Here is a 23,305-nt window from a genome sequence, read left to right as displayed (position 1 = left end):
ATGGAAATAGTTTTTGACTTATTCGTGTTTCTCTTAAAATCTACAATCATCTCCATTGTTTTAGTCAACGTTCAAAATGAGATGATTGTTTCCACACCATGCCACAAAGCGGTCCACCCCCTTCCTGTACTCAGCTTCTTGTCCATCTCTGATCCACCAACAACTGCAGAATCATCCGAGTATTTCTGCAGATGACAGGAGTCTGTCTTGTACTGGAGGTCTGAGGTGTACAGAGTGAATAGGAATGGTGAGAGTACAGTCCCCTGTGGTGCTCCTGTGCTGCTGACTACCTGGTTAGCCTCACAACCCTTCAGTCTCACAAACTGTGGTCTGTTTGTCAGGTAGTCTTTGATCCAGGAGATTGTTGAGGCCTCCACCTGAGTCTTCTGGAGTTTCTGACAAATCAAATCAGGTTGGATTGTGTTAAATGCACTGGATAAATCAAAGAACATGATCCTCACAGTGCTGCTGGCTTTGTCCAGATGACAGTGGGTTTGTTGAAGCAGGTGTATGATGGCATCTTCAACTCCAACTCCACAGCAATATGCAAACTGAAGGGGGTCCTGATGGTTTACTGTTTCCTTACTCAGGTGGGCCAACAGGAGTCTCTCTAGGACCTTCATGATGTGGAATGTCAGGGCAACAGGTCTACAGGTCCTTCTCAAAAAATTAGCATATTGTGATAAAGTTCATTATTTTCCATAATGTCATGATGAAAATTTAACATTCATATATTTTAGATTCATTGCACACTAACTGAAATATTTCAGGTCTTTTATCGTCTTAATACAGATGATTTTGGCATACAGCTCATGAAAACCCAAAATTCCTATCTCACAAAATTAGCATATTATTAAAAGGGTCTCTAAACGAGCTATGAACCTAATCATCTGAATCAACGGGTTAACTCTAAACACCTGCAAAAGATTCCTGAGGCCTTTAAATCTCCCAGCCTGGTTTATCACTCAAAACCCCAATCATGGGTAAGACTGCCGACCTGACTGCTGTCCAGAAGGCCACTATTGACACCCTCAAGCAAGAGGGTAAGACACAGAAAGAAATTTCTGAACAAATAGGCTGTTCCCAGAGTGCTGTATCAAGGCACCTCAGTGGGAAGTCTGTGGGAAGGAAAAAGTGTGTCCGAAAACGCTGCACAACGAGAAGAGGTGACCGGACCCTGAGGAAGATTGTGGAGAAGGGCCGATTCCAGACCTTGGGGGACCTGCGGAAGCAGTGGACTGAGTCTGGAGTAGAAACATCCAGAGCCACCGTGCACAGGCGTGTGCAGGAAATGGGCTACAGGTACCGCATTCCCCAGACCTGGGCTACAGAGAAGCAGCACTGGACTGTTGCTCAGTGGTCCACAGTACTTTTTTCGGATGAAAGCAAATTCTGCATGTCATTCGGAAATCAAGGTGCCAGAGTCTGGAGGAAGACTGGGGAGAAGGAAATGCCAAAATGCCAGAAGTCCAGTGTCAAGTACCCACAGTCAGTGATGGTCTGGGGTGCCGTGTCAGCTGCTGGTGTTGGTCCACTGTGTTTTATCAAGGGCAGGGTCAATGCAGCTAGCTATCAGGAGATTTTGGAGCACTTCATGCTTCCATCTGCTGAAAAGCTTTATGGAGATGAAGATTTCGTTTTTCAGCACGACCTGGCACCTGCTCACAGTGCCAAAACCACTGGTAAATGGTTTACTGACCATGGTATCACTGTGCTCAATTGGCCTGCCAACTCCCCTGACCTGAACCCCATAGAGAATCTGTGGGATATTGTGAAGAGAACGTTGAGAGACTCAAGACCCAACACTCTGGATGAGCTAAAGGCTGCTATCGAAGCATCCTGGGCCTCCATAAGACCTCAGCAGTGCCACAGGCTGATTGCCTCCATGCCACGCCGCATTGAAGCAGTCATTTCTGCAAAAGGATTCCCGACCAAGTATTGAGTGCATAACTGTACATGATTATTTGAAGGTTGACGTTGTTTGTATTAAAAACACTTTTCTTTTATTGGTCGGATGAAATATGCAAATTTTGTGAGATAGCAATTTTGGGTTTTCATGAGCTGTATGCCAAAATCATCCGTATTAAGACAATAAAAGACCTGAAATATTTCAGTTAGTGTGCAATGAATCTAAAATATATGAATGTTAAATTTTCATCATTACATTATAGAAAATAATGAACTTTATCACAATATGCTAATTTTTTGAGAAGGACCTGTATAGTCATTGAGGACTGATGGGTGAGTTTTCTTTGGTACCGGAAGAAGACAGGAGGTCTTCCACAACACCGGAACCTTCTTCTGGGCCAGGCTAAGGTTGAAGAGGTGCCTCAGAATCCCACAGAGCTGCTCTGCACAGCCCTTCAGGACTCTAGGGCTGACATGATCTGGACCTGCAGCCTTGTTCCGATTCAGTCTCTCCAGTTGCATCTTCACCTGACTCTTTGAGACACACAGGTGGAAGGGGGAAGCAAAGGAAGCATCAGCATCTTCTGATATGGTTGAAGGCAAACATGTAGAAGCAGAAGGGTGTCTAGTGCTGAGGTGGAAGATAAAAGATTTGAGGTGTTACTGGACAGCTGTGGGTCAAAGGCAGGTGGGATGTCTGTTTGGCTGTGAGCAAGAGAGGAGGATGCTGATCTTGTTTCTGAACTGAACCTATTGAAGAATGTGTTCAGTTCATTGGCTCTGTCCAGACCTTCATCGGTCCAATCATCCCTCTGCCTGAAGCCCGTGATCTTCATCCCTGTCCACACATCTCTGATATTGTTTTGCTGTAGCTTGCTCTCCAGCTTCTTCTTGTACACCTCCTTGCTGTCTCTTATCTTGACTTTAAGTTGCTTCTGTAAACTCCTCAATAATTCTCTGTCTCCCTCTCTGAAGGCTCTTTTTTTCTTGTTATGCAGGTCCTTCGGGTCACTGGTGATCCAGGGTTTGTTATTGTGGAAGCATCTCACAGTTCTGGTGATCTACACAGAAGTTTATATAGTCAGTTACACACTCAGTCATGGTATTGATGTCCTCTCCATGTGGCTGGCACAGTGCATTCCAGTCTGTAGCCTCAAAGCAACCTTGCAGAGCTTCTTCAGCTTCCTGTGACCATTTTTTCACAGTCCTCTTTATTACAGGTTGCCTCTGAACAAGGGGCTTATATTTTGAGCAGAGAAAAACAAGATTGTGATCTGATTTTCCTAGAGGAGGTCTTGCTGTAGAGATGTATGAGTCCTTGACATTTGCATAAAACAAATTCAACGTTTTGTTTTCTCTGGTAGAGCAGCTGATAAACTGTTGAAACGTTGGAAGTGTAGCAGAGAGTGAAGCATGGTTAAAATCATCAGAAATTGCCACAAATGCATTGGGGTTTTGTGTCTGTAGCTTATCAACAACTGAGCTGATGGCATCACATACAGTGTCGGCAACAGCGGAAGGTGGAACATAAACCGTTGCCAAAATAACACTGGTGAACTCTCTGGGTAAATAATATGGACGAAAACTTACTGCTAACAGTTCAATATCTGGACTGCAGAGTTGACACTTCACAGTTACATGTCCTGGATTACACCATCTGTTGTTCACAAGTACTGCTAGTCCACCTCCTTCACATTTGCTGCTCCCCTTTAAATCTCTGTCTGCTCGTATGGTTAAAAAGCCCGGCAGAGAGACACTGGAGTCGGGGATATGATCCTGCAGCCATGTCTCAGTAAAACACATAATACTGCATGCCCGGTACTCTGGCTGGGTCCTTTGTAGGGCTTGGAGTTCATACAACTTGTTTCCCAACAATCACATTGGCCATTATAATCGACGAAAGAGATGGTTTGAACTTCCTCCTTCTCTCTCTTCTCTTAGCTCCTGCTCTGCATCCACGGCGTCTCCTTTTTAACTCATCAGGGATTTGGGGTTGTAGTTGAAGTATTATTTGAGTTTTTGAGATATTAATCAGCTGCTTCCGGTTGTAAGAAACAACCCAGTTGCCATGTCAACGCATCATAACAAATGTAGAAAAGTATTAGGAAAAATCCTCCAAGCTGCACAGCATTCGACACTGGAGAGGACAGTTGGCCAAAAAAAAAAAAGTATCCACCACAAAATGAAGAGTTCCTAAAAAAAGAATCAATCAGAATCAAAAGTAACAGAGCTACTCCAACCTGCTGCCACCTTGAGCGGCGCAATTCTAGTTATACGCTTGAATACGCTTTAATCAAAACCATTCCATTTTAGCTCTGGCTGTATGTTTAGCGTCTTTGTCCTGCTGGAAGGTAAACCTCCACCTCCGTCACAAGTCTTTTTGGGCGTCCAGTGGGTTTTGTTTCCTGTCTCTGCTGAAAAGAAGCATCCCAACAGCATCATGCTGCCACCACCATATTTCACAGTGGAGATGGTGTGTTTAGGGTCATGTGCATTGTAAGGTTTTCTACCTGACGTATCTGACCAGAGCACCTTCTTCCACATGTTTGCTGTGTCCTCTAAATGGCTTGTGACAAAATTCATTCGAGATTTGTGATGTGCATGACTAGTCAACATATTATCCATCCTGGGATGTTGATCTCTGCAGTTCCTCCTTTCTCAGCCTGTCAGCTCAGATTTTTGGATTTTGGGTTGTCAGAGTGAAGGGAACTGAATATATATGCAACCTTTCACATTTTTATTCGTAAAAATAAAATCAAGCCATGTAAACAAATATATATTAACATATATGTAAGTTTGTGGTTTGAATGTTAGAAAATAGGAGATAAAATCAGCACATATTAATACTTTCCAAGCCACTATATATCCCAGCTGTCTGTGTTTTGCAAATATTAGAAAAAGATTCTCTATAAAGTTTAAATTTTTAAAAAGATGATATCTTGGTTGTCTTCAAGGGTTCAATTCAAGTTGCAGAAATGACATGAATGAACACTTGTTCAAGTGTTTCTCTGTAAATATCAATTATTTTGAATCTGAAATTACAAACTATCTCTAACATAACATTCAGCAGAAACATTGTATGAAGCTCTTGCCGTTCTGCTTTTATCTGTTTAAACTGAACTTTATGTTTTAAACGCCGTTTTAAACCCATAAATCATTAAACCCTGTTTTGCTTCTGTAAGATGCTCCTGCACTTCACAAGAGGAGGGGTCCATGTCTGAACCACATGTTAAATCCAACCCACCATGATGCATTTAAAACACTACCTGCCTTCTGTTTTGTACAATTCGACCGTGGATGGCTCTCTATTTTCTAACACATTCATCTGTTTTTATTCACCCTCACATTCCTGAAACTAACCATTTGAAACTATTTCTACTGGAAGGATCATCGCAAAACATTTCTTTTTTTATTTTTATTTCTCTTTTATTTCTACAGGTTTATCCCTCTGAGACAGTGTCTCATTTCCAAGAGTGACCAATTTTAAGCAGACATGCTAGATAAATATGGTACAGCAGACTAAATTCAGAATGATTCATACAACAAAACCAGAATCGGCAAAACCTATTTATGTTATGCTGAAGTAAATAAACTCAAATGACTGGAAGACACTTCCAGAAATCTGCAAAAATGCAGAATCCCTAAGTTGTTTTAAATCAAAGTTAAAACCCCATAAGTTTAGATTTGCTTTTGATTCTTCTATTTAAACTTTTATTCTATTAACTAAAACATCTTGGTAAACGTTTCTGCTCGGGTTAAAGGTTAATTTGATTTTCCACCTTGAAACAGACACTGTAAAGGACCTTGCTGTGCACAGTGAGCAGCAGTTCACTGCGGAAGACCCCTCCCTAACAGACCGCTCGGAGCTGGGCTCTCCTAGTAGAAGCTAGGAGGAAGGTACAGATCTCCAGGAAGTCTCCAGTTTTTAAAAGGAATATTCTCCCATTACCGAGACGCATAATGGGTCAGAACAGTTCTAAGGAGTTGCCTCCTCCCCAGGGAATATATTTGACTTTGTTATTAACACGGGCCTAAAAGCATCAAGTGAAAACTAAATATAACCAAAAAAAATTATTTTAATTATAAAAGATTAAATTCAATTAAATTCAGTTTTATTTATATAGCGCCAATTCACAACACATGTTGTCTCAAGGCACTTCACAAAGTCAGGTACATACATTCCAATTAATCTTAACAATTGAACAGTGCAGTCAGATTCAGTTATTTATTCAAATTGGATAAAAAGTTTTTCTATCTAAGGAAACCCAGCAGATTGCATCCAGTCAGTGACTTGCAGCATTCACTCCTCCCGGATGAGCATGTAGAGACAGTGGACAGTCACTGGCGTTGACTTTGCAGCAATCCCTCATACTGAGCATGCATGTAGCGACAGCGGAGAGGAAAAACTCCCTTTTAACAGGAAGAAACCTCCAGCAGAACCAGAACCAGGCTCAGTGTGAGCGGCCATCTGCCACGACCGACTGGAGGTTTGAGAGAACAGAGCAGAGACACAAAGAGAACAAAGAAGCACTGATCCAGGAGTACTTTCTATGGGAAGGAAAAGTAAATGTTAATGAATGTAGCTCCTTTAGTCGTTTCACCTAGAAAGAAAGAACAGATAAACTCTGAGCCAGTTTTCAAGGTTAGAGTCTGAAAGAGAGCACATATAATTAGTTACAATAAAAGCTCAGTCAATTTCCATGTCTAGGAGAGAGAAAGGGTTAAACACTAAAAGACAGGGTTATGTGGATCATCGGTAGAAGGTGAGCATTAAATTGTTGCCAGCAGAAGCTCGGACGATTCCCCTCTCCAGAAAGGTGTCACAGGCAGACACAGAGCCAGTCCAGGTGTAGCTTCTAGGAAGAGAATAGAGAGAACAAGGTTAAAAGCTGAAATAACAGCAAATAATGCAAAATTGGAGAGTAGTGCGAGAATGTAGCGAAGAGGTTGAAAGTGGTCATTATGTCCTCCAGCAGCCTAAGCCTATAGCAGCATAACTACACAGATAGTTTCAGTTCAGATTATTTAGTTAAACGGCGCTTATTTACAACAATGTCGTCTCAAGGAACCTCACAAAGGGTCATTGTTATACTAAAAACCACAAGGATTGGGATACCTCCCTCTGTCAGACTGATTATAACCATTGGAAAAGAGAAGGGGTCATGCAGGTAGCAGAAATGGAGGGTGTGTTTGCACCTCAACCATAACTGAGCCGGTTTAGGCTAAACCTGACTCCCCCTTACTCCAGCCAACAGGGAGGGAAGAAGACGGAGGTAAAAATAAGGAAGCCACTCTAACTATAAGCTTTATCAAAAAGGAAAGTTTTAAGCCTAGCGTTAAAAGTAGACAGGGTGTCTGCCTCACGGACTAAAGCTGGGAGCTGGTTCCACAGGAGAGGAGCCTGATAACTAAAGGATCTGCCTCTCATTCTACTTCTAGAGACTCTAGAAACCATCAGTAAACCTGCAGTCTGAGAACGAAGTGCTCTGTTAGGAACGTATGGACCAATCAGATATCTGATGTATGATGGAGCTAGATCATTAAGGGCTTTATATGTGAGGAGGAGAATTTTAAATTCTATTCTGGATTTAACAGGGAGCCAATGAAGGGAAGCTAAAATAGGAGAAATATGGTCTCTCTTTTTAATTTTCATCAGAACTCTTGCTGCAGCATTTTGAATCAGCTGAAGGCTTTTAACTGCATTTTGTGGACATCCTGATAGTAAAGAATTACAATAGTCCAGCTTTGAAGTAACAAATGCATGGACTAGTTTTTCAGCGTCACTGCGAGATAGGATATTTCTAATTTTGGCAATGTTCCGGAGATGAAAGAAGTAAATCCTAAAAACCTGTTTAGTATGGGACTTAAATGACATGTCCTGGTCAAAAATAACACCAAGGTTTTTTACTTTATTACCGGAGGTCAATTTAATGCCATCCAGGTTAAGTGATCGACTAAGCAGTTTCTTTTTTAAAGACTCCGGTCCAAAGACGACAACTTCTGTCTTCTCTGAATTTAAAAGCAAAACATTTAACGTCAGCCAAGTTTTTATATCTTCAAGACATGCTTGTAGTCTATCTAACTGGTTGGGCTCATCAGGATTTATGGATAAGTAAAGCTGAGTATCATCAGCGTAACAGTGAAAATTTATCCCATGCTGCCTAATAATTTGACCTATTGGAAGCATATATATAGTAAAGAGAATTGGCCCAAGTACTGAGCCCTGTGGTACTCCACAATTAACCCTGGAGTTTAAAGAGGATTTATCATTTACATGAACAAACTGGAATCTGTCAGACAGATAAGATTTAAACCAGCCTATTGCTGTTCCCCTGATCCCTACAACATATTCCAGCCTTTCTAAGATAATATTATGGTCGACTGGATCAAATGCAGCACTGAGATCTAACAGAACCAGTACAGACGCAAGTCCATTATCTGAGGCCATAAGAATATCATTAGTGACTTTCAGCAGAGCTGTTTCAGTGCTATGATGAGCTCTGAAACCTGACTGAAACTCTTCAAACAGGTCATTGCTGTATAAATGTTCACACCTTTGATTAGCAACAATTTTCTCAAGAATTTTAGATAAGAATGGAAGATTGGATATAGGTCTGTAATTTTTCAAGTCATCTCGATCAAGCGAAGGTGTCTTAAGTAAAGGTTTAATTATAGCTACCTTAAAAGCTTGTGGTACATATCCATTTACTAAGGATAGATTAATTATATCTAGAATGGGGCTGGTAATCAGAGGGAACACTTCCTTAAATAATTTGGTTGGGATTGGGTCTAACATACAAGTTGAAGGTTTAGATGAAGCTAATATTTCTGATAACTCAGGAAGCTTCACAGGATCAAAACAGTCCAAACACAAATCAGATTCTGCAGTTATTTCCAATGTTGTCTCACTTGCTGAGGATGAAGTAATCTTCTTCGGGAGTATGTCAAAGATTTTCTTTTTAATAGAATCAATTTTATTTAAGAATAATCCCATAAAGTCATGACTGCTAAGAGCTAAGGGAATGGATGGCTCAACAGAGCTATGACTCTGTGTAAGTTTTGCAACTGTACTAAAGAGAAACCTAGGATTATTCTTATTCTCTTCTATTAATGATAAGAAATAAGATGTTCTAGCTTGGCAAAGTGTCTTTTTATACAACAGTAGGCTATTTTTCCAGATTAAGTAGGAATCCTCTAGGTGTGTAGAGCGCCATTTTCTCTCCAAATTTCTAACATCAGAATCAGAATCAGAATCAGAAAAGCTTTATTGCCAAGTACGTTTTTGGACATACAAGGAATTTGTTTTGGCGTAGTCGGTGCAATACAATACAAATTAAACAGTACAAACATATCTACAATATAATATAAATATATGTGCACAGTTTTAAGTGAGTGAGAGTAAATGTAGAGCAGTATAAGATGCAAGAGCAATACAACAGTGCAGGTGATCATTGTGCAAGTAAAGCAGGAGTCCATGCTGAGCATTAATGTAACGCATAGAGTTGCAGGTTACAGGTGTCCTGTCAGCAAAAAAAAAAGAGGGGGGGGAAAGGGAGAGTGTCAGGGTGGTTTCCGGGCTTTGTTAACAAGGCTGGTGGCAGATGGGAAAAAACTGTTCTTGTGGCGTGAGGTTTTGGTCCGGATGGACCGCAGCCTCCTGCCAGAGGGGAGAGTCTCAAAGAGTCTGTGACCGGGGTGGGAGGGATCAGCCAGAATCTTCCCTGCCCGCTTCAGGGTCCTGGAGGTGTACAGTTCCTGGAGTGACAGTAGACGGCAGCCAATCACCTTCTCAGCAGACCGAATGACATGCTGCAGCCTGCCCTTATCCTTGGCTGTAGCAGCGGCGTACCAGATGGTGATGGAGGAGGTGAAGATGGACTCAATGATGGCTGTGTAGAAGTGCACCATCATAGTCTTTGGCAGGTTGAATTTCTTCAGCTGCCGCAGGAAGAACATCCTCTGCTGGGCTTTCTTGATGAGGGAGCTGATGTTTGGCTCCCACTTGAGATCCTGGGAGATGATGGTTCCCAGGAAGCGGAAAGATTCCACAGTGTCAATTGTGGAGTCACAGAGGGTGATGGGGGCAGGTGGGGCTGGGTTCTGCCTGAAGTCCACAACCATCTCCACTGTCTTTAGAGCGTTGAGCTCAAGGTTGTTCTGGCTGCACCAGTCCAACAGATGGTCCACCTCCCATCTGTACGTAGACTCGTCACCATCAGAGATGAGTCCGATCAGGGTGGTGTCGTCCGCAAACTTCAGAAGCTTGACAGACTGGTGACTGGAGGTGCAGCTGTTGGTGTACAGGGAGAAGAGCAGAGGAGAGAGAACACAGCCTTGGGGGGAACCGGTGCTGATGGTCAGGGAGTCAGAGACGTGCTTCCCCAGCCTCACGCGCTGCTTCCTGTCAGACAGGAAGTCAGTGATCCACCTGCAGGTGGAGTCGGGCACACTCAGCTGGGAGAGCTTCTCCTGTAGCAGAACTGGGACGATGGTGTTGAAGGCAGAGCTGAAATCCACAAACAGGATCCTGGCATAGGTTCCTGTTTAGTCCAGGTGCCGGAGGATGAAGTGAAGGGCTAGGTTGACTGCATCGTCTACAGACCTGTTGGCTCTGTAGGCAAACTGCAGGGGGTCCAGGAGTGGGTCGGTGATGTCTTTTAGGTGATGTACTTTAAAGTACGCAGCTCTGAATTAAACCAAGGAGCTAGCCTCCTATTAATGATTACCTTCTTTTTCAAGGGGGCTGCATCGTCTAATGCATCACGCAATGATGAAGAAACACTATGAACAAAAGAATCAATTTGTGAAGGGGCAGAAACAGAATTATTGCCCTCCACTGTGCTTTTCAGTGATAATGAGGAAATTAAAAGTGAAACAGATTCTTTAAAGGTTGTTACAGCATCGCCTGATAATGATCTACTATAATGACATTTTCTTTCAGGTGTGGAGTACTCGGTTAAATTAAACTCAAAGGTTATTAAAAAATGGTCAGACAGGACAGGGTTATGAGAAAATATTGTTATGTCTTTACACTCAATGCCATATGTCAGCACAAGGTCCAGAGAATGAAGACAAAGGTGGGTAGGTTTGTTAATGTTTTGATCAAAGCCAATTGAGTCTAAGATAGCATTAAACGCTATATTTAGGCTATCACTTTCAGTGTCTACATGAATGTTAAAATCCCCCACTATAATAACTTTATCTGTATTTAACACTAAATCAGATAAAAGGTCTGAAAACTGATCTAAAAATTGAGAGTAAGGGCCTGGTGGACGGTACAAAACAACAAACAGAAGTGGTTTTAGTGCTTTGCAATTTGGATGAGGAAAACTAAGGATTAAATATTCAAAAGAGTTGTAGCTATTGATTGGTCTGGGACTAGTCAATAAATCCGACTGAAAGATGGTTGCTACTCCTCCTCCTCGCCCAGTAATTCGAGGAATGTGAAAATTTAAATAATTAGTAGGAGTTGACTCATTTATAGTAACATAATCCTCTTGCTGCAGCCTGGTTTCTGTGAGGCAAAGTAAATCAATCTGATTGTCACAAATCAGGTCACTAACTAGCAATGTCTTTGAAGAGAGAGATCTTATGTTCAGTAAGCCACATTTAATTGTTTTATTTTTCTTTTCGGTCTGAGTTGTGTTTATTTTTATGAGATTTTCATGATTTCCTCCTTTTAGATTATTTTTTAATCTATTCAATTTTGGCCGTGGGCGAGACACTGTCTTAATAGGGTAATAGATTTAAAATGATACAAGTTTAAAAGGTCCTGCTAATTAGATTAAAAGTTTTCTACTGGGGATAAAGATGAGATTTGGGATTTTCTACCTTAGCAGTAAGCGAGGCAATTGGGAGATTGATTTTTATGGTGAAAAAATATGGACCTAAAAGCACCGAATGCATAAATGACTGGTTTAACCCACATTAGATTCTCCGACAGGGGGCTCATTCAGCCCTAAAATATTAAAATTCAATCAATTTAGTCTGTTGTCCAACTTATCTTTACTTTGCTTCATGACAGCAATGTTTTTTGTCACTGCAAAGTACATTTTTCATCATGTGACAGACTGAATTGTGTTGTTGCTGAAATGTGCTATATAAACAAACTTGCCTTGCCTTGCTTAGTAATTAATTAAATAAAATGTAAATAAATAAAAAAAGCTCCAAATTCAAAATCTTTCACTTTTCTTGCCTTTGACCTGCTTTAGTCCCAGAAGTGCATGAAATCAACCATTTATCCAAGCCCCTCTGAAGAATACACAGCTGCACAGTGATCCTCTTGCTAAATGTTCTTACTGGAATATGTGATCTTTGCAGAGACTCCTGCAGCACCCGGAGCTGAGCAACAGCCAGCTCCTGGCTGACTTCCTGTCTCCTCACAGCATGGAGTCTCAGTTTCTTGACAAGATTCTGCCTGATGTGAACCTTGGTAAGACAGGAGAGAGACCGTGTGGAGAACATGATGACAAAAGGACAAATTATGCTTGTTCTGCAGAACAGACCAAACAAATTGTTTTTCTTACAGGGAAAATCATTAAGGCAGTGCCGAGCAAACTGATAAAAGAGGTACAGAATGCAATTCATTTGTTCTTGGATTAGACGCTAGTGATTATTATTTTTTTTTATTTCTTTTTCGTTAAATCTGCCTGACCACAGGGATTTTTAATAGTCTAAAGACAAAAATTGTACTGTCAAAATACATACATTTGTACATTTTTATTTTAAGAAACGCTAAAAGTTTGTTCACTGATTTATTTAATCATCTGGTTGGTTAACCTGCACAGCAAGTCCGACTAAAACTAAAACAGGGAGGCCCTGCCCACTGACAAAAAATAAATAAGTTCATGAGGTTTTTCTGCCCAGGATGTTAAACAATTAAGTATTGAAATGATTATTTGAATAAAAAAAAAACATTACTGTGTAAATAAAATTTATTTATAAATTTTTATTGTTTATTTATGTCACATTAATTCATGTATCACACAATTAATAATTATTTTATTTATTTATGAAATTCTGGAACTTTTTGCCTTCATATTCCATTAATAATGTCTTGTTTATTTGATTTATTTTGTTCAGAAAGGACAGCATCTGGAGCCTTTCATCCAGTCTTTCTTCAACTCCTGCGAATCTCCCAAACCCAAACCCAGTCGACCAGAACTCACCATCCTGAGCCCTACATCAGAGAACGATAAGAAGGTTGGCAGATTAAAGCTTCCTTACCGTGTTTCTGTTCCTGGCAGCCCCGACCCAGGTTCTCTTTACAGCTCAGATCTGTCCAAATATTACTGTAGATGCTCTAGCTTAGTGTTTTAGTTCAGTGCTGTCAGACTGAAAAAGACTAATTGTTTTCCATCAACCCAGTTATTTCATGGTAAATGGTGATTTAACTATTATATAAGAAAAAAAAAAATAAGTGTTATGTTTATTCATTTATTTTATATTTTTAATACAAAAAACCTGTTTTGTAACAAGACAAGTTAAGAACATTATCAAATAAACCTAAATCTATCTATATAAATCTATCAGAAGCTGAATCACAGACATCCAAAGACTTTTAACATTTCTGATCATCTCTCACTCATCCACCTGTTTCTATATTAGAGCAGCTATCTCAAACCTTATTAACCAGTTTAAATTAGTTCACTTTTCCATATTTACTTCGCAACAAGTCTTATCAGGAGTCAGTGGGACTTTTTTCATTCTTCCAGCTCTTCAACGACCTCTTCAGAAACAACGCCAACCGATCAGAGATGACAGAGAAAAGACACAACCAGAACTACTTCATGGAGATGATTACCGTTGAAGGGGTCTATGATTATTTAATGTATGTGGGTAAGTGAAAGCAGATGTTGGTCTAAGCTTTCCATCACTACTGCAGATCAAACTGGATATTTACATAAACTGTATAAAAAAACACGTAACCTGACATTAAATTAGACCAAACGTTCCATGTTTTTTAAAAACGTTTTTTACTACTTAAAGTAATTTATTATAAAAAAGCTAATATACGCCATGCAGAGAGGTGAAAGGTGATGCACTTAATTACATAATAATATCAATATGCTGATTGTAACCATCCAGCTAATCTCTAACTTGATTCATATTTACTTTATTACTATTATTATTGTCAGTATTTATTAATTAAATTGTTTGCTCTTTGCTTTTTGCTGCTGTTGTTTCTAGATTATATAATGCAACTTTGGGGTGCTTGATCTATACCACAGTAAACATGACTTTGCTCTATAGCTTTAATTTCACCCTTGGACTGAGTAGAGTTATATATTTTAATATATATACTGGCCTCATCATTTAATTAAACAAAACAGTTTAAAATAGATTTAGAAAATTAGGTAAGAAGTTGATATAAATGTTCAGGTATGAAGCCTTGCTCCTCTTGTTGGGATTATTTAAATTGGCTTAATTAACAGACTTTGAACCTTTGTATTTCAGTTTTTCTTCATCATCGACTAGCAGCTACATAATATAATTGTTTGCTATGGCGGTCATGATTTTCAATCATCTAAAACTTAAAAACAATTTGTTTGCTAGTTTTTTGCTTTTATTGCGACGAACACCCACAAGTTGCATTGGCAGCGTTTACTTTCTCCCACTGAGGGACATGAACATGAGTGGCAACTACCTGGATGTGTCCAATCCATCTCTGGTCATTCATACACAACAGCCCTGGTTAGTGTTAGGTTTGGTGAACGATGCAAATGAATTATTAACATTAATAAACACAAGACGGTAAAAAAGGCACACTTCTCTCAGATCTTCAGTGACTATTAATGGCATACTCATAAAGCCTGAAACCCAGTCCCATTCTATAAGAACTAGATTAGGTCCTGTCTCCATCAGACAGGGTTCTGATCCTTATCAGCAGAGCACCAAAAATTAAATTGGAAAAGATGTTACATGCTTTCCCAGGCATATACAGGTCCTTCTAAAAAAATTAGCATATTGTGATAAAGTTCATTATTTTCCATAATGTCATGATGAAAATTTAACATTCATATATTTTAGATTCATTGCACACTAACTGAAATATTTCAGGTCTTTTATTGTCTTAATATGGATGATTTTGGCATACAGCTCATGAAAACCCAAAATTCCTATCTCACAAAATTAGCATATCATTAAAAGGGTCTCTAAACGAGCTATGAACCTAATCATCTGAATCAACGAGTTAACTCTAAACACCTGCAAAAGATTTCTGAGGCCTTTAAAACTCCCAGCCTGGTTCATCACTCAAAACCCCAATCATGGGTAAGACTGCCGACCTGACTGCTGTCCAGAAGGCCACTATTGACACCCTCAAGCAAGAGGGTAAGACACAGAAAGACATTTCTGAACGAATAGGCTGTTCCCAGAGTGCTGTATCAAGGCACCTCAGTGGGAAGTCTGTGGGAAGGAAAAAGTGTGGCAGAAAACGCTGCACAATGAGAAGAGGTGACCGGACCCTGAGGAAGATTGTGGAGAAGGGCTGATTCCAGACCTTGGGAGACCTGCGGAAGCAGTGGACTGAGTCTGGAGTAGAAACATCCAGAGCCACCGTGCACAGGCGTGTGCAGGAAATGGGCTACAGGTGCCGCATTCCCCAGACCTGGGCTACAGAGAAGCAGCACTGGACTGTTGCTCAGTGGTCCAAAGTACTTTTTTCGGATGAAAGCAAATTCTGCATGTCATTCGGAAATCAAGGTGCCAGAGTCTGGAGGAAGACTGGGGAGAAGGAAATGCCAAAATGCCAGAAGTCCAGTGTCAAGTACCCACAGTCAGTGATGGTCTGGGGTGCCGTGTCAGCTGCTGGTGTTGGTCCACTGTGTTTTATCAAGGGCAGGGTCAATGCAGCTAGCTATCAGGAGATTTTGGAGCACTTCATGCTTCCATCTGCTGAAAAGCTTTATGGAGATGAAGATTTCATTTTTCATCATGACCTGGCACCTGCTCACAGCGCCAAAACCACTGGTAAATGGTTTACTGACCATGGTATCACTGTGCTCAATTGGCCTGCCAACTCTCCTGACCTGAACCCCATAGAGAATCTGTGGGATATTGTGAAGAGAACGTTGAGAGACTCAAGACCCAACACTCTGGATGAGCTAAAGGCCGCTATCGAAGCATCCTGGGCCTCCATAAGACCTCAGCAGTGCCACAGGCTGATTGCCTCCATGCCACGCCGCATTGAAGCAGTCATTTCTGCCAAAGGATTCCCGACCAAGTATTGAGTGCATAACTGTACATGATTATTTGAAGGTTGACGTTTTTTGTATTAAAAACACTTTTCTTTTGTTGGTCGGATGAACTATGCTAATTTTGTGAGATAGGAATTTTGGGTTTTCATGAGCTGTATGCCAAAATCATCCGTATTAAGACAATAAAAGACCTGAAATATTTCAGTTAGTGTGCAATGAATCTAAAATATATGAATGTTAAATTTTCATCATTACATTATAGAAAATAATGAACTTTATCACAATATGCTAATATTTTGAGAAGGACCTGTACAGCAGAGTCCCTCTGGCTGATCCAACGTAGAAACGTCTCCAATTCAGTACCCTGGAAGTAGGGCTCCACAGAGACCCATGTTTGAATGTGTATTTCCCTGACCTCACGCTGAAGGGTCCTGCTCTCCTAAAATCTCAGTGTGGAGAGCACCTGAACATTTAGGTTTTAAAACACCATGGTTTCTCTCATTTAAATGTACGGTAATTTGGCATATCTGTTCATAATGACATGCCTTGGAAGACAAAATTAACATGACAGCCACTCATCACCCTGCATAACGAAATCCATTCAATCCAGGAAACCCTGGCCTCTGATAACGCAGAAGATTTCAGCAAGCCCAGACTGTTTAAACTTGATATATGCTGGTCATGGTCTTGTGGTATTTAATGTTCTACATAAACAGTCTGCAGTTTTATACACAGTCCAGATTCATACAGTGACTTTGCTTTGACTACATCAGTCCTTATCGGGGATTCTGAGCTCAGTCACTGTTGGCTAAATATATTCATTTCAGTCATTCAGTTCTATCCTGTCAAATAAATGTACATTTTTATTACTTTCTGCTTAGGTATCCCATAATATTTAGGTTGCAGCAATGACTCAGCTGCTTGTTACATGGTTGATGATGAAGAAAAAACATTAACTAAACATAATAAACATACAACTGAAAATGTATCCTGATAAATTGGATATAAAAGTTTAAAAGCTAGATTTATATGATGTAAAAATGACCCCAAGTTAAATCCTTTCAGAAGCTTTTCTGCATTTAATGCAGTACACGTACTGTACAACTGCATGGAAACAGAGCAATCTTTTGGAGGGAAAAGTACAAAAAATATAAGGCTGTAATAATCTGGTTGCATAAGAATGCACACTTTAAGATAAATCATTTGTTGAACCTCCTTTTCATTGAAAATGAATCTACCAGTATCAGGTTGGAGTCTATCATCACATCTGCCATCAGATATAGAGAGTCTGATTTAACCTTTGGTGAACATGTGCTTTCATCCTTGAGCCAGAGCCACAAGTACACAGAGAGGTACAAAGGATCAAAATAATGCAAAGGTATCAGTAAGTAGAAGGCTACAAAATATCCACATCACTATACTTTCATCAATAAATGATAAACAGATTAAATTCATATTGGGCTTTTCCAGTCCTACAACCACTACACTAAAGTCATATTCACCCAGTAACACTCACATATTGGTACTCAGATCTGTAGGCAACCTGGGGATAAGTGCCTTGCCCAGGGGCATATCGAGATGTGACAGGAGGAAGCTGGAATCGAACCCACAACTTTAGGATTGCAAGATGACTACTCTTCCCACTGAAACACAGTTGCCCCAATAACTTTAAGTATGAAACCACAATGGCATTACAAAAACAGAACATTTCCCTGTAACCGATTGAAAGATGCGACAGAAACTGGTCAGGGAGGCCTGACAGCAACAATGAGGGATCTGCAAGAATTTCCGGTCAGCACTGGTTCTGTTCTACATGTGTACTCCCCCATATGTCTGGACTAAAGAGTAGGGTAGAGAGATAGAAGACTACTTTAAAAAAAATCCAGGCCTAACTAAAGTCTCTCGAAGCCTTGTGAAGGAATATGTGTCTGATGGAACCAAACTAGAACATTTTGCCACGATTCTTAAAGATACAACATGGAAAAAACACCCTACTCATAGGGAACATGGTGGTGGCTGCATCATGCTCTGGGGTTACTTTACTTCAGATGGAAATAAAGGTTTTTGTCAAGGTGGATGATGACATGAACAGTTCCAAATGCTAACCAGTTTTTACCCAAAACCTTAAGGTGTCTGATAGAAAGCTGAAGATGGAGGATTTCATCACAGTGAGTCTAAGCGTACGTCTAAATCAACTGTCAGAGTCTGTTAACACGAGATGTTCTCCCAGTCTGACAGATCTGGAGAACTCTTGCTAGGTAAAGTGGGCAAATATTACCAAAACTGACAGACTCCTGCCAAAGAGGACTCAAACCCAAAAATGAATCTAAAGATGCTTCAGCAAAGCATTTTTTAAGGGTGTGAATACTTCTACTGCCAGGTTCTTCTGTGTCCAAGCGGTATTGGTTTTTCAGTTGAATTGTATCAGGAGATGAATCGTGGTCTCATTTTTTACATCTCAAAAACCAAGAATTTTACCAGGAGGGTGTACACTCCTAGGAGCCACTGAATGTCTTGAAATAAGCCTGAAAATGATGACACACATGGATACCTGAAGAGCACTGAGTAAAAAATGAAGCTCTGGATGATGATGGAGTTAGATTTAAAAGCCACGTAAAGAAATAAAGCTATGGAGTGATTCATTTAAAGTTCTAACCGTGTCACTATGTGTCCACCCCTGAAAACATTTTCCTTGTCGCTGCGGCAGGTCGGGTTGTGTTTCATATCCCTGACTGGTTGCATCACCTGTTAATGGGCGGCAGAATCCTGTTCAAGAACACGCTGGAGGCCTATACCGATTATTACCTACAGCACAAACTGAACCAGGTGGTCCAGGAGCACCGGCTGGTCTCACTCATCACCCTGCTTAGAGGTAAACCAGAACCCTTCTGGTTTTCTCATGAAAGACAAGGGAGGATTTTCTAAAAAAAAAAAAAAACCTGTCAGTAACAGAACCAATGTTCTTCCAGATGCAGTGTTCTGTGAGAGCAGTCCGCCCCGCTCTGCCCATGACAAACAAAGCAGAGCAAAGAGGACGTTTGAGGAGATGATGAGCTATATTCCAGGTCTTTCTGCACTCGCAGGCTGTTTTGTAAGTATTCAGCCACAGCTCTGTTAACGTGTACGTTTCTTTAGATTTTCTAGGAAAGTGTATCGGAGAAGAAGCGAAGTACGAGGGGATTCGCCTTCTCTTTGATGGACTGCAGCAGCCGGTTCTCAACAAACAGGTACAGGAAACGCACACCGTTTGTTTTCACAGCAGGTTCTCAGTGATATTACACAAATATGGACACAGGTAAAAGCCCTGGAGGACTGGAGAAAATAGATCTCAGTAAAGTTTTGCTCTGTATTTTTGAAGATGTCCACACTGCTGCTGTCAGAAAATCAGTTTAACACAGTTTTTTTTTGTTTAAATTCCCCCTTTTTGTAAACAGCATTTTGAGTTTAATGTTTTTCATGATTTCCTGCCTTGTTGCCTTGATTAGCTGACTTATGTGCTGCTGGACATCGTCATTCAAGAACTTTTCCCAGAAATAAACAAGGTAAACAGAGAATGGTTAACATACCTTTAACTCCATCTCTATTGTCTTGTGCTTATTTATGAAACACCAAACTTAATAAACACCCCAGGCTAATTATTGGCAAATGTCAAAATTCGACAGACCAACATAAAGCAGAAAATAGTTGGGAAGTGGAGCGAAAATGCTAAATGGATTTTCAACATTTTTACAAATAAAAATCAGAAATTTGTTTGTATTCAGTTCCATTTAATCTGATGCCCCTAAATAAAAATCAGTACAATCAACTGACTTCACAAGACAATTAATTTGTACACAGACTGCAGCTGTGTGCAAACCTACCAAGTCATGGCTTTCCGCACTGACAGGCTGGACAAGGAGAGCATTAGAGGAGGTGGTCAGAGTTGATGGGAAGATGGATGGACTTAAATCCAGGACAAGCCTGGAAGACAACCTGGTTAGAAGCTGCAGAAGACTTGAGATGGGTGGAGGTTCATCTTCTAGTAGAACAACCACCCTTAACACACAGCCTGAATTACTATGGGATGATTTAGTTTCAAACATATTCATGTGTTCGAATGGCCCAGTCAAAGTACCAGACCTTAATCCAACTTAGAATATGTGGCAAGGCTTAAAAACCGATGATCACAGATGCTCTCCATCTATACTGACTGAACCTGAGCTATTCTGCAAGGAATAATGTGCAAACATCTCTCTGTACATGTGCAAACTTGGTACATACATTCACCAAAGACTGGCAAGTCAAGTCAAGTTTATTTATATAGCGCTTTTATGCAACAGAGCAGCAAAAATGTGGTTCAACAAAATATTGACTCAGGAGGGTTGAACGTAAATGCATGCCACACCTTTCAGATTTAGACTGTTGAAAACCATATATAAATTTCCTTTCCCATCACAATTAATCAATGCTTTTTTTGGTCAATCACATTAAATCCCAGTAAGATACACTTATATTTGAGGTTGTAACATGACCAGAAGTGAAAGGAACTGAAAGTAGCAGAAAAATATTAAACTTTTGTTTAGTTTTGCAAATTTAACTTGCATGCAAATAATTTTCCGTAATATATCTAAGAAAGGTGTTTGTCAGTGTATCTCTCTGAGCTCACAGCATCTTTGATAATTTCTCAGCAGGTACAGAAGGAGACCTCTCTGATGGCTCCATGGATGTAAATTCAACAGGACTGGATGACCTGAGCTACCATGGTCAACTGGCAGGAACTCATGTTCAATTGCTCCTGCATCCGGGAGGCTTTGAGTCCGGGGTTATCTGACGACCGGTGGACAGCACCAGGGTGTCTCAGCGTGGACCGTAGAGGACTGTTTATTTTCACATAGACTGAACTGATCAGTCAGCTGCGGGCATCAGACAGAAAATAAGCCTCTACGGCTTCAGTGACATGAACAATGCTGTTACAGATTAATCAACATGCTTCAGGTTTTTAGCAGAGTATTGGCAACATACTTTTTATTTAATGTGGTAGAAATAACATGAAGGGCAGCTGAAAGGTGCAAGTGCAGGAAGGCGTAGATGTGTGATGTGGAAAATGTGGGAGTATTCTGCAGATTTGCAGACCTGTTTTGTGCTAAAATGTGAAGAAAAAACTAAAATTGCTTTTCTCCCTGGTAAAGAAAAAGTAATATTTAGAGCGGATCCATGGGCCGTACTGCATGTCTTTTTGTATTTGCTGTAATCCATCTCTCTGATGCTTTACAGTCAAATCTGAGCTCTCAGTTTAGAAGACCAAATTTATCTGCAGCTTTTCTCCTGGTATTTTGCAAATATTTGTTTGGACATAACAGCTGGGCAAAAATCAGCACATTTTTTGATTTAACTTTTTTCTTAAACAGCAGCAGAAAGGTTGTTGGTAGGTTTTTCTCCGGGAAGCCGAGGAAAGGTGAAATCACAAAAGAATGAAGCCAATTAAGATGGTCCAGACTCCTTCAAGCACTAGAGGGAAGAAAGACGAATGGATTCTCCCTGAATATTTCTAATCAATCTGAAAAATAAATTAAATATTAATTTATTTAAAGTATAGCAGCTCTGGTGTGGTTCAATTTAATTTATTTATATAGCACCAATTCACAACACATGTCCTCTAAAGTCAATTCAGGCTAATCATACAGATTCCAAGTCAGGTACATCAATTCCAATTAATCCTAATTATCCAACAGTGCAGTCAGATTCAGTTTATTATTCTGATTTGTTAAAAGGTTTTATATCTAAGGAAACCCAGCAAATTGCATTGAGTCAGTGACTTTCAGCATTCACTCCTCCTGGATGAGCATGTAGCGACAGTGGACAGTCGCTTGCATTGACTTGGCAGCAATACGTGTTTGTGTTTAATTATCTGCAGGTATAGGTGTAGGAACATGGGCATTCATGATCCAAACAAGGTAAAAAAAGAAAGATTTTAGATGCTTTTAGTCATTAAATGCATTAATTTTGTTAAACCTGACTGAAGAAGACTTTCGGTTCATCACCAGTGTCCACTTGTAGAACCTGGGGTCCAGATATTAAGTTGTAAATTGTCTTCCAGAAATCCATGCTGCTGCTCATTCTGGGAAATCCAAAGGCATAACTATGCCACAGATGTACAGTTAAGCAACAAAACTTTTCACACCCTGACATTTAAAAGGGTTTTAATTTGACCAACAGGTTTCTTCTGGCTCGATGTAACTTTAAAACTTTGGAGCGATCTAGCGGGGTTCAAGACTTGAATCGGATGCAGAATCTGTTGCAAAATCCAATGATTAGGATGATGGCAAAGAGGCCATTCCCACCAAAATCATCTAAATACCGGCCGCAGCCATCCAAAGAATAGTTTGATTACTTTAAGACCAATAAAGATTTTTTCATTTATTATTAAGAAAGTATTTCATTTCCAATATGCCATTTTTACAAATTTAATTGTAATTTAAAAAAATTGTTTTCAAAACCGATATTTTGTTTTACATTATATTGATTTCGTTTTCATTTTCTATCCACCACCACTTGTGGTGGATTGTACAGAGGCTTGGCTGGTTTCAAATTAATTGTAAGACCTCTTCAAGCCCCTTACCAGACTCATAAGTTGGTACAATTATCTTTCTGAAGGTCCCAGACAGATCTTTGGATCTCACCGTGGTGTTCTCTCTCACTTCATCAGTCAGGAGCACCAAACTAAATATCTGAGGGTTGATCAGGATAAACCTTTAAAATGCTGAGTAACAATGACACTTTACGCCTGAGTAAGTTTAGTTATTTAAGGTACAGATAATTGTGGGGTTGTTCTAATTTATTCCCTACTAGAAATAACCCTTTATATGAAAATTCTATTTATTTTTGTCAGTTTTTGTCTGCTTGTTACTTGACATTTGGGGTATTGTAAAAATAAATATCCATATGTCCTAATATGTTAAAACAACACACACCTTCATTTGGTGTCTTATTTTTTTTTTAAATAACTGCATATTTGAGCTTGTATGTTTTCAAATGTTCCTCTCCAGATATGAATTTGAGCTTTGGATAAACTTTGAATCCTGTAGTCTTTTAGTTATCCTTATGGGGGATGAGACAAAAAGGCAGTTTACTAAGTCCTGAAAACATTTCCATACCCTTTGGCTTATCGCGTTTTGTCACAGTGCACACAGCATTTCAGAGGGTCAAGGACAGCAGAGAGT

The 23,305-nt window shown here is 40.0% G+C and overlaps 1 protein-coding gene across 7 annotated transcripts in view; it reads left to right on the top strand.

The window, feature by feature from the left end:
* Window positions 1-23,051, top strand: part of LOC124855496 (sorting nexin-14-like) — a 46,955-nt gene extending 23,904 nt beyond the window's left edge. For 4 of the 7 annotated variants that reach the window (XM_047345403.1, XM_047345405.1, XM_047345407.1 and 1 more), the window contains 9 exons: window positions 12,229-12,340; window positions 12,437-12,477; window positions 12,991-13,110; window positions 13,623-13,746; window positions 18,814-18,978; window positions 19,076-19,171; window positions 19,242-19,333; window positions 19,592-19,648; window positions 20,774-23,051. In XM_047345403.1, the coding sequence (XP_047201359.1) occupies window positions 12,229-12,340; window positions 12,437-12,477; window positions 12,991-13,110; window positions 13,623-13,746; window positions 18,814-18,978; window positions 19,076-19,171; window positions 19,242-19,333; window positions 19,592-19,648; window positions 20,774-20,815 (849 nt within the window). In that variant the 3' untranslated portion in view covers window positions 20,816-23,051. Of the gene's footprint in view, window positions 1-12,228; window positions 12,341-12,436; window positions 12,478-12,990; window positions 13,111-13,622; window positions 13,747-18,813; window positions 18,979-19,075; window positions 19,172-19,241; window positions 19,334-19,591; window positions 19,649-20,773 lie in introns of those variants that run through there. The other 3 variants (XM_047345404.1, XM_047345406.1, XM_047345409.1) reach the window with 3 other exon arrangements.
* The last annotated feature ends 254 nt before the right edge of the window (window positions 23,052-23,305 follow it).

The sequence above is a fragment of the Girardinichthys multiradiatus genome, chromosome 19 (genome assembly GCF_021462225.1).
Source record: "Girardinichthys multiradiatus isolate DD_20200921_A chromosome 19, DD_fGirMul_XY1, whole genome shotgun sequence".
NCBI classification, from domain to species: Eukaryota; Metazoa; Chordata; class Actinopteri; order Cyprinodontiformes; family Goodeidae; genus Girardinichthys; species Girardinichthys multiradiatus.
The sequence above is the reverse complement of the archived record's forward strand: the minus strand, read 5'-3'. Positions and strand labels throughout refer to the sequence as shown.